We start from the raw sequence: 12,928 nt of genomic DNA on the forward strand, positions 1-12,928 counted from the left end.
AATACATTATAATAGAGTAAATTCATTTTCAAAAGTGATTAGACTGGTCACAGAGTACTGTTAACACTTTAAGGGACATCTATGCTCTAGTGGCATCGTATGAAAAAGTGTCCTATTGCTTACTTGATTTCCAATCAAAACAGCAATTAAGTACAAATTAGTCAAATAGCAACATAAAAAAATATTTAACATTCTTTCAATGTTCTAAGTAATCCGAATCAATTTAATAAAACTGAGATCACAGTTTATGCATTGTGATACAGACATAATGATTAAATACTGAATATTTTGAATAAATTACACAAATGATCAACTTTCAGGAGTTCATTTATATATCAATGATGAAGTGACCCTTCAGAGACATTACAGTTCTGATTTTATTTTTCTCAAGCATTGCTGTAAGAGTTTGTATTAACCAGTAAACTAGAAATAACTGTACCCTGAGCACAAAAATACAAAGTGAAATCTGTATTCAGTGTTTTGCAAGAAATACAATGCAGTGTTTTAAACAAATACAAATTGTAAACCTTCAAACCATGCACATTTTTCCTTGTTAATGTCCTTCATTTTAATTTGAACAGTACTGAAAACATATCTTCTAACCCGCACGAAAGGTAAACAATTTCCCTTGAGTAATGTGGTCTCATTTGCAATGTTAACACATTTTCTGGATGCTTTATTCTTTATTAAACCTGGTGTGGGCACCCCAAGGCAATAAATAAATCGGTCTAACTGACTAAAAGAAAATCCAGCCTAGAGGCCTTGAGAGCACTTAGGAACTTACCGCTATGACTTGAAAGATGACAGGCAGTAGACGACTCTCTCTGACAAGCCTGTGCCAAGGGAGACAAACACACACACACATGCACACAAAGAGTTAATGTGTGATCCCTACATACACGACATGGCACAAGGCTTATATTCCATCTTCATTACTGTGACACTGCTGCATGCACTTGGGCTTTGGTACTGTACAAATGTGCTGACGTGGGAAAGCTCCACAATGCCATAATGATCAGTGATGTGAGAAAATAGCCTTTGACTAATACAGTAAAGAAATGAGCATGAAAGAGAGACAAGCATAGGTGAAAGAGAGAAAGAGAAAAGAGAAGAAAAAAGTGACAAGGTGAAAGAGAGCAGAACTGAAGGAGGAACAGGGTGAGTGTGAGACAGAAAGGAACAGAGAGAAAGGAAGAGAAAGGCATTCTAACAGGCCTGGCACTGAGGAGTAATGCAAGTCTTTATTGAAAATGACTTGCCTCACTCTTTTATTGATTAAGCCCTTTGATTCACAGCCAATTACCGTATGTATGCAAAGGTGCTCAAAGGAGAACGTCACCATGCTGGGAGAAAATGAGAGCTAGATTGAATGAAATTAGCTGAAGGGTCACACTCTGAATATTAATTATGATGCTTGCCGTGCACTAAACAATGATATATTGCATGGCTGGAAAGCATTTGTCCATTCTCCCCAGGATGTGTCCTCTGTGGAGGTGGCTGGCTAATACCTCTGTGTTGTGTTTAAGGTGCCACAGTGAGAGAGCGTGCAGCTCAGCATCTAGGATAAGGCTGGCATAGATGCCTTTAGGAGTAAATCTCTCTCTAAATTGCTGCAGGAGCAAAAAAATATGCTTGAGGTAAAGACAGGGTTTTCATTTTGCGTTTCAAAGTCACATAGAAGTCACAGTATCTTCAGACACATGTGAAAACAAAAATGTGTCATTTTATTTTATATATCACCGCTCTATCTGTTATTGGTTTAAAAATGCAGTAAAATGACTGAAATGCAGACAATATTGTTTAACATTCCACTCTTCTCTGGAATATAATAAACCCATCATGTGAGTTATCAGGGCTTATTGCTTTGGGTTGTACCTTGGTTTGGTTTTGTCTGCATTGTATTGTTCCCTTGTGTCTCTTAGCCACGCCCTGCACCTGTGGGCTGTTAAGCTGTCATGTGACTGCAGCTCACAGGTGTGTCCCCTTATGTTTTGTAATGTAAGCCATAGAATCATGGTTCATTGTTGCTGTCCTACCCTTGTCTTTGGTCATTTATCACTTTGACCATCAAACCGTGTTCAGTAGTTTTGCCCTTTTGTTTATTAAACTTCGTTAACTCACCTCACCACCTGTTTCCACCAGCTTGCTCTACACAGGACACATCACCAAATGTCATTTTGAAATATATCTTAAATCTAAATATTATCCTATAGTCCTATATAGCATAAATATATCCTTTCTTAAACAAATCAGCAATAACCAATATGATTCTAATATCACTGTGCACCCCTAACACCAATCTGAAATTCAGAACCATGTAGTTAGTGTAGTGCAGAAGAGTTTTTATAAGATTACAGATAGTTTTTTTGATCCAACTGTTTGTTACAAAAAGTTATTTACAATGAAAAAATAATCAAAACATTTAGAGTTCAAATAACCTGACCTCTTTGACTGTGACTTTAACAGAGCACAAACTAAATAAGACAGATAAAGCAGTGTATTATTATATATATATATATATATATATATATATATATATATATATATATATATATATCACGTCCATAGAAAAGTCAACAGCCACTATATTATACACCAACCAGTCATAAATACTTTAACTACATTAACATCTTGTTTCTACATTCATTGCCCATATTATCAGCTCCTTTTACCATAGAGGTACTTTTAATTGCTTTACTACTATTATTTGGCAAGTAATGTTAATAGCAGCAGGTAGTATCACAGTCACATAACTCCAGGGACCTGGAGGTTGTGGGATCGATTCCCGCTCCGGGTGACTATCTGTGAGGAGTTTGGTGTGCTCTCCCTGTCAGTGTGGGTTTCCTCCCACAGTTCAAAAAAATACGTTGGTAGGTCGATTGGTGACTCAAAATTGTCCGTAGGTGTGAGTAAATGTGTGTGTGTCTGTGTTGTCCTGTGACTGGCACCCCCTCCAGGGTGTATTCCCGCCTTGCGCCCAAAGATTCCAAGTAGGCTCTGGACACACCGTGACCCTGAACTGGATAAGCAGTTACAGACAATGAATGAATGAATGTTAATAATAATATTAATTGTCGCGGTGGGTCTGCCTACAGGGATCTACTGGGCACATGGCAGGAATATATCCTGGACAGGGATCTATTCCATCACAGGGCAATGTAAATAAAATGTTATTCACAAAAATAAATTGTTATTATTATTAAACATACATTCCTGCAGCCACTCACACTTGTACAATTGTACAATTTTACTAAGCCAGTCTACCTACTGCCTTGTTTTTCCATTTGTGGCAGAAGACGAAACCCATGCAGACATGGAAGCAGACGGAAACCATGCAGACATGGTAGGAACACACCACAACTCCTCACCTTAGACAGCCACCCAAGGCAGGAATTGAAGCCACAACGTGGGAAAGGCTGTGTGTTAATTTATGCTTTCTACAGCTCACCATATCTAATACATATGTTGTACAAAGTACCATAAATCACTGTAGAAAATCACCACATTGATTCATACTGGAGAGCACCTCTCCTTTTTTGTTAAACAAAAGAACTCATCTGTCTTCCTTCCCATAACATGCCCTGCACTATCATTTACTAACAATAACTTCCACCAAGGGCCACAATCACAATCACTCACCCCCTCAGACACACACACACACACACACACACACACACACACACACACACACACACACACACACACACATAGAGAAGACAGCAGAGTAAGCAGACTTGATGAATGGTGCTGCTTTATTTTCCTGTCAGAGTGGGGAGGGGAGGGTTGATGGCTGCCTGTGCTCTGTACACCTCACTATAAGCCTGTCTGTAGTGTGATTGTGCTCCATTAGCTCTTTAAGAGGTTAGCAGCCTTGTGGTCAGGTCTTCCATCCATCTCAACTGCTGAATGTTTGCAGAAGCAAACGGGGTCAAGTGGAAGAGAGACAACACAGGGTCGTCTGTATGTACAGCCACCAGCCAACATCATTTACTGCTCCTTCTACTACAGCTACTCCTCTGTCGTCTAGCAACACCACATGACAACCAGCACACTCTGCATACACTGATGGACCACACTACGGTATAAAAGTGTGCCTATTAAAGGAATCTTCAGACTAGAACTGAGTGTTAATCTAGGAATATACCAGTATGGGTTTTCTGGATCAATATGTTTCCATATCTACTAATGGTGCTACAAAAGTTGAGATACAAAATTATAAAATATAGAAATTAAATGTTTCAGCTGCTTTAGCATTACAAATATATAACTCATATGAAGAAAAATGGGTAGCACAGTGGCACAGCAAGTAGTGTCGCAGTCACACAGCTCCAGGGATCTGGAGGTTGTGGGTTTGAGTCCTGCTCCACGTGACTGTCTGTGAGGAGTTGGTGTATTCTCCCTGTGTCCTCATGGGTTACCTCCCACAGTCCAAAAACACACATTGGTAGGTGGATTGGTGACTCAAAAGTGTCCGTAGGTGTGAGTGTGTGAGTGAATGTGTGTGTGTCTGTGTTGCCCTGTGAAGGACTGGCGCCCCCTCCAGGGTGCATTCCCGCCTTGCGCCCAATGATTCCAGGTAGGCTCTGGACCCACCGCGAACCTGAACTGGATAAGCTGGATAATGAATGAATGAAGAAAGATACAAACGCAAGAAAATAATCTAAATAATGTGCATCCTTAGTTAAATCTATTTTTAACAGCTAGATCATTACTAATTATAACATGCTAGTTAAAAATTATGACCAGGGATTCACTACACAATCTTGATTTAATTTAATACAGTAATCCCTCGATACTTTGCGGTTCCTCTTTCACGGATTCGCTACTTCACAGGTTTTTTCAACGGGGCTTAAGGCCACTATGTCGCCTAAAAATATCATTTTTTTATGGTGTGTAAATTAAAAGTATTTTTTTTAATTATTTAAATGTATTAGACTAGGTCTGTAGGTGACAAAATATATCATTTACAAGTATTTCTTATGTACAGTTCATGTATTGTTCAGGTCCACATCTGAGTGAAGTTTACTTACGCAAAATCACAGCTTAGGAATTACTCTATTAAAGAAATTGGTAGGATATCACATGTAGTTCCAGCTGAAAAACATTATAGAATGACTGTTTAATGCAAATGGTGGGTTGTTAACAGTACAGGAAGGGTTTTAAAAGTCCAAATACTCGTTAAATACATAAAAAAAATATCTTTCCTCCACGCGGAAATTTGTTTATCGCGGGTGGTTTTGGAATGAGGGATCACTGTATATGATATTTGGGACTTGTTACTAAAAATATTTATACCACTGACAGTATTTTTCCAGCTGAAAATCAACTAAATGTTCACATTTCCAGTCTCTAACTGGTTTTGGATATCCCTGACAAAATCCACAAGTTGGAGACAAATTGGCATTAGCAAGTTAAATATCTGATCTTGCTGATAACTCTAAATCCAGTACTGTATGAAATGTTGTAATTTGCAGTGAGTGCCCTGATGAGATACAGCCAATGAGAACACAAGACACAGGGTGAGGGGAGGTTTCTCCTGGTGAAAGATTGTGTAATTTTTGACCTGTGTCACTGATTAGTCATGTAGTGTGCAAACCAAAACTCTTAATGGTTCCCTATTACAATAATACAAGTCAAGTAGTGTACAGTGATCTGACGACTTTAGAAGGAAGTGTCTACATGGCATTAATTATGAATACAATTTGGAAAAAAGATACCAGATGTGTACTACAGCACTCTTTGTCTTTATCTTTTTTATTGTTTTTTCTTTGTTTGTTTTTTTTAACTGGACTCCAGGCGTACTTCCTTGTCACCAATTGTCATCTTTCAGTTCTGAGCACATCAATCTCTATTGTCCCTCATATTAAAATCCCAGCATGGAGCAGTCCTGGCTTCCACTGTGCCAAGTGCAAAGCTGCATTTTCATGGAAATGTGGAGTGCAGAGAATGGCATTTACACAGGTAAATGTCAGCCCTAAGACTCTGAAGCGGTTAATAAGAGAGAAAATGCACACAATCTCCATGGCTCTGGAGAACCTTTTGATGGGATCTGTAATCAGATGGGGAGGGAAGAAGATGGCATATGGCTCTCATTTTTTCCTTTTACTCTCATAATAACTCTCAAAACAACTACGACATTTCGTGGCAGTAGCATGTTTTATTGAACTGACACACTGTCAGAAAAGGGTGTATTTGTGGTGCGCAGGATGTCACAATCAACAAACCAATTGTAACATTTAAATAATACATCCTGTCTATTGCAATGGAGCAATACATGCATCTTTCTATGGAAGACCAATAGGCTCCACATTTTTTTAAATAAATATGTAAGCTGCTATCTCAAAATAATAAGATAGTATCTCAATATACTGAATTAATATCTAAAAAATAACGAGATAATACCTCCAAAAATTAGATACTATCTCAAATTAATTATCTCAATATATTGACCTTGTATCTCAAAATACTGAGTTTCTGGAAATTTTGAGATTGCAACTTGCATATTAATGAAACAAAAATTGGTGCATTGTCATTATTATTATTATTATATGCGGTGGAAATGTTATATTGTGGATGAAGATTGTGTAGCTTGAAACATTAGAGCCTAGCATTAAAGCCTTAATAAATTAGGCAACTTTATGGGGTGTGGATATTCTTCAGTTCTTTTCCTGTGTTTGTGATTTTGTTTACAAGGATCTTTTAAACTTTTTTTATTATACTAAATCCCATAATGGCTGACTGTGATGAGAATTTGGCACGATAGCTTTTAGTAGAAAACAAACCTCTATAGAAATGTGCTTGGCTGAGACACTTAATGTACACTAATTTTTATTTACTTTTTCTAGGCTAGTATTGATCCACTATGACTGCGTTTTTGAATCTCCAAAATCACTATGCTATAATTCTTCCTATTACTATTGTTAAGGAAATGCTTAATCAAAAATATACCTTGAAATATATATTGAAATCACTAAACGGGACAAAGATTTGATTAGATTTCCTGGCATGATTTAGAATCTAAAACAACACAAATGTGACTATGCACAGAATAGTGAAATATGGTGTGTAGCGAATGTTTCACCTACATTTTGCCTTAACGTAACAATATGGGAGGACTAACATGCTTTGTCATGATACCTACTGCAAGGTTATCCTTCTCACTCAGGTATTCTTTCTTGAACACCCAGAGATCTTTCTAAGATTAATAAATATTATAATTAATACAATTGATTAAATCAGAATTGTATTGTCACCCATTCCATTCTACCAATACACTAACCAACACCATGTCCATGGCTATCTGCTGTTTCGATCCACTCATTTTCCATTGTCCATTTCCACTCACCCAGGAGCTGAGAGCCTATGTGGTGCTGTCAGTGGTTTGCAGGTGGAGCTGCCATGCCAAACCCACACAGTGAAAGTCCTCAGTCCCAATCATCCCACAGACTCTCATTCTCTCTGTCACACACACGCACATCTAGTGACACCTCTGCTTGCTCACTGTGGACACAGTCTGCTCCCACACACACCTTGTCCAGTCCAATAAGACTCCAGCAGAAGGCTTTAACAGAACTGCAGGGCACTGTGCCCAGGACACTGTCTTACAAAGCATTGGGGCATAGCACTCTAACTATGCTGTGGAACAGGTTTAGTAATTCATTATTCAGAGAATGGTAGTAGTTAAAATGCAGAAAGAAATCAGCAGTTTAAACAAAGTTATAAACTTAATTGTTGACCTTGATTACTCATCTATCAATATAGTACGCCAGGAGGGGCTAATCATCAAATATTTCCCAAACTTACTTCCCCACGTAGGTAAAGGCAGATAAAGGCTATAGTATGCACAGTGTTAACATAAAGCTATTAACACTCAGGGGTTCAGCTTAACTTACTTAAGAGGAAACATATTCACCACAGCCCACATAAAGGCAAAACTGGCCAAAGGTTCTCGATAATTGGAAAGTTTGAACTGCTAACAGAACCGATAATGAAGGAAAGACGATGCTTGCGCGCTGAACCTGCTAATGTCCCCAATTTGCAATCTCATTTTGCCCGGAACCCATCAAGCGAAGGTCTGCGCTTTTTTAGGACTTTATCAAGCGGTGGCAAACCCAATTTAATTTCACTATTGTGAGCGTAATAGCTCCTCACAGACGCTGGGGTTGGGGGATGGGGGTGTAGATGGTGGCAACAGACGAATGTTCTCCGATTGCTGACATCAATTTGAATAGTTCAGCTGCACGGCGTGCTCTATCAGCACCAAGAAAGACAATGTGTAGAGAGGCCGGGAGGAGCCATTAGTGAAACAGCAGGGGGATAAGGAGGAGATAAGGAAAACATGCACATACACACATACACACACACACACACACACCCCTCATGCCCACATTCACACAGTTACTGCTCAGTTCACATCAGTGCTTCAGCTCACAAAGTGTGAGGTGAGAAATAGGAGGGCTGGGGGTTCGGTCAAGGCAAGGAATATGAATGATGTCAAAATATAAAACTAGAGTAAAAGCACCAGAGTAAAGACCCAGTATTATGTACTACAAAATAAGGCCTTGATAACATCCATAAAGAAATTCAACTTTGAGAGAACAAACAACACACAGACAACTAGTAAAATACAGCCAACTATAAAACAAAATGGCATCAACATACATAGTGATAAATATATCTCTCTATCAACTGTAATGTAGCTAGTTTCCATATTCGAATGATTCTAGTCCTGTTATATATTTGTTGTCAAAGCAACAACAGCAAGATGTGCTTTAGCTGCTGACTTGTTCAGAAGTGAAAAAGCTACAATAATATTGCACTTCCTGCCTGACCTACTTCCCCAACTACTGGATCAATAATCTAATAAAACCACATCCACAGACACAAGGGAGACTTGGCTACATGAAAAATGCCCCAGTCCAAAGCTCACTCAATGTGTCTAATAAATGATAATGTGAAAGAATTCCCCTTGCAAAATATTCAATATTTAATGTTCCCTGCTAAACAAAGTATCATCAGATACATGTAACTGATAAGCTTTTATTAACTGCAAAAATACAAGTTAATAATTAAATCATGTATCACAGCCCTGCAAGTGCATAGTATAAGACAGTTCTGTGGTTTTCCTGCTTTAACACCCCAAATTTAACTCATAGACTAAACACTGGACAGTGACCTTCATGTAGACCTACACTTCCTTTCCATGTGACAACTGGCACTATCCTTTCCAGCTGTAAGGTCCACTCAAAAAACACTAAAAGTGTCACTTTATAATGGTTCAAGTATATTCTGTCATATTAAAATATCTAACCAAAGTGTAAACAACCTCCCATAACACAAGACAAATATTAATTAATTATACTGTTTTTTGAGGTGTTCGTGGTTTGTGACCACGGCCTCTACTCACAAACCATAAAAAAAACAAATGTTTAAGGATATCGGCATTTAAAATGATAGCAGAACTGAACTGGTATTGGCAGATATCTGCATAAACATATATTATATCCTAACAGACTTTTTAGATTTGTTGATATAAACAGATAATGCATAATGTATATGCTCCAAAATAGTATTTAATTCTACTCCAGTTACTCCACCTAATCACAACTTCAACATATTAGAAATTCTGCTGTCTAAAAAAGACTTTCAAAGGAAGACAATATAAAAAAAAATCTATTCCACGTAATTCTGGAGCATTTCTATTGGTCCATTCAAACGAATGTGAAGGACAACTGCTGTGTTCAAATGATGCAATAAACTAACAATGGAGACACATGTTTCTCGTTGGACAGCGACGATATATATATTTGGGCTTAAGTATCAGTATCATACTACTAGTTCCCACACTGATGCATCCCTATTGCTGTTGTTTTTGTGGTAGATGTTGTTACTGGGTCTTACCTGTTGACAGGTGTGCTGTGTTCAGTGAGGGACCCGAGAAGTTTGAGTGCATAGACAGGTACTGGGTCTGGTTCCAGAAGTAGAGACTCATACCTGCAGAGCAGGACAGCCACTAGCCAACTTAATGCTGACAGTAACGAAGCCACTTATTTAAAAATATCACTGAGATGTTGATTATAGTTATCATTATTATTGTTATTATTAAATCAACTGATGGCAGAAATATGTCTCACTGTGGCAGGAGGTCCTCTGTAATGAGAGTCAGCAGGCGTGTGTTTGAGGAGCTGCCCTCTCCATCCCACGCTCCTCGTTTTTCTCTCTCTCCTTCTTCCACTGCCTCCTGGCTCAGCAACAGCAGGGTTATCTCTGACAGCACCCGCAAACTCATGATACGCCATTCCACTAGTGCACACACACACACACACACATATTTACACACACAAAAATACACAAGGATTATGAGGTTCATTTCTGCAAGCAGATGTTAGACACATAAGCATAAACACTAAGCACAATAAGCATATTTTACCCTAAGTGAATGTGTCTACACATAAGCAACGGCACTTCAATGATACACTGAGGTAATGTATTTAAAGCATCTACACATTAGGAGACAAAGATGCACAATAATCTATAGCCATTTGAAGGTAACCATCCCAGTTGTTTGGAAAAGGATGAGTAGAGTACTGCAGAATCAGGCCTGTACTTGTTATGAGTTACCCTTCAGCTTTTCGACTGAGCTAACGACAATGAAACTCACCGTTCTTACTGAATGCCAAAGACGCCAAAGGCGGCAGGATCGTATCCACAACCTTGGAGAGAGAAAAAGCAGCACATTATTCACAAACCAGGAGAAACTCATCTATATAGGCTAAGAGAATTCATATTCACAGACATCTATCCAACACACATTGGCAAATGCACGTATACACACACACACACACACACATACACAAAAACGTGAGAGAACTCAGGAGAGCTTCAATTTGCATGGAAATGTGATGTCAGCCCCGCCACTTTGATCATAGAGAGTCCATTACAACAAAAGGCCTTACGCCAGCTTTTTGAAAATTACAATTGGGTTTTATGATTATTACCAAGCTGAATCATCTCCATAGAAACAAATGTTGCATACAGGTGGCTTAATGTGGATAGCCATGGGCATCTCTCCAACAAAGGATTTCATTCGGAGACCTAAAGTGAGACGAATGCTAAGAAACTACATTACAAAGGTTATCTTTTTATGCTTTTTTATGCCTATATTCTGCTTATGTTATGTTATTTAAATGTAGGTTACATACACTACATCTAAAGTGTGCCTTTCATCTCTCTCAGTATGCACAAGTGCACTATTTTTAAAGACAGTAACATAAGACAAAAAATTCTTCAGTAGTACAGATACAAAACCTTCTGTTTTGTAGGGAAAATATATTCAGATTTTAAAGGCACATATTTAAAAACACAAACCCAGAGTAAATAATTTTGAATGTATATTCGTTCTTATGTACTGTTACCTTACCTCAGGGACTATACAATACTTTGAGGCATATCGCAACTTTTATCTATAACCTTCATGCTCATCAGTGTCATTGCCATGTCCCAAATCAGACACTTTTCTTGTGCGCATTCAGGGACAGCCAGTACTGACAATAGGGAACAGGAACTAATGACTTCTGGCGAACTGTAATTAAGGTGCCTTCTCCTATTACAGAGTATCAGAAGGCTGCCTCCTCTCAAAGTATCCTGATGCACTGCTTCTACCCAAAGCACGTCAATACTCATTAAAAAAAAAGCCTCAGACAAACACGCGTACACACACACACCGCAAACCTTGCAGTGTGGCGAGTGATTTTCTGTTGCTGAGAGTTAGGGAGAACAATTGTGTGAAATCTTTGCCTCAGTCTAAGCTCTCTCAGCAGTGAAGATATGCTGTCGGTCTGGACATGGACAGTGCCCTCACACAATTGGGGCTTTAAATTGTTCCTTTTGAGACATTGCCCTGGTATGAATTCAAAACTATTCCATAATTAAGTATTAAGATGACAGCAAGGTAGACAAGTCTAGCCTTCCATAGTTTCCCATTATTTATTTGAACTTAAAAGAAAATGACTTCTGCATTGCATTTTTCTTATTGTGAGAGAGTCTGGATGTGGTATATGCCTTACAAGTACCATTATGTGAAAGGACTACAATTCCTGCTGTGTGGCTATCTATGACAGAGATGGGAAATTCAGAGCCAAACAAGATCCTGATAGTAAATAAATACCCTCTCACAGACCACAACAGGACAGAAAAGAACAGAACAGACTGTAGTGAGTCTAAACCACTGGGCACACCTACAGAGATTTTAACATCAAAAGGCAAGTACAAATTTACTGTGATTTTTTCTATTTCCCCCTGATCATGACCTTCAATCAATGTGAAGAGAGAAATAAGGAAATAATAATAGTAACAATAATAATTACTAATTAATTAAATTTTTTATTTTTATAATGGTTAATAATCACATTTCAATTAACCTTTACACAGTCCCTCCATATTAGTGTTTCACTCAGAACATATAGTAAGATTTCTTATTAATAATAATAATACATTTATTGCATCATCACTGACCAACAATATTAGACATCAAATTTACCTTTGCCATAAATTACAAGTTTACAGTCTCAGGGGAAACAGGGAGGAATCATAAGCACATGGGAATGAACTCAGGGCACGACAGAAAAGAAGTGAGCTTTTTGCTTCTGTCCTACTACATTGCAGGTTTGGGGTTTCAAACTACTACGTAAATTAATTTCAGTATAAAACTCAATATAAAATGAGTTCTGTCTGGGCAGAATAAAGGTCTGCTACTCAACAGGAGCCCGACAGGGCTTAGAAAAAGCCATCCTTTCATCCATTCAGCCAGGCCTGAGATGATTTTAAATGCAACCAAAAATCTAAATCAATCAAGATTAAAAGTCTTGTGTGGACTTCAATATCATGCCTGTGCGGATTTTTAGAACAAACATTATGTGGTCATCCATAA

General features: G+C 38.2%; 1 protein-coding gene across 2 annotated transcripts in view; it reads right to left on the bottom strand.

Moving 5' to 3' along the window:
* ulk4 (unc-51 like kinase 4) overlaps positions 1–12,928 on the bottom strand; it is a 117,424-nt gene that overhangs the window by 47,226 nt on the left and 57,270 nt on the right. For both annotated transcript variants that reach the window (XM_066684051.1, XM_066684050.1), the window contains exons 28-31: positions 10,661–10,712; positions 10,134–10,302; positions 9,901–9,993; positions 785–833 (exon numbers count right to left, since the gene is read on the bottom strand). In XM_066684051.1, the coding sequence (XP_066540148.1) occupies positions 785–833; positions 9,901–9,993; positions 10,134–10,302; positions 10,661–10,712 (363 nt within the window). The remainder of the gene's footprint in view (positions 1–784; positions 834–9,900; positions 9,994–10,133; positions 10,303–10,660; positions 10,713–12,928) is intronic.

This window comes from Hoplias malabaricus, chromosome 10 (assembly GCF_029633855.1).
Source record: "Hoplias malabaricus isolate fHopMal1 chromosome 10, fHopMal1.hap1, whole genome shotgun sequence".
NCBI lineage: Eukaryota > Metazoa > Chordata > Actinopteri > Characiformes > Erythrinidae > Hoplias > Hoplias malabaricus.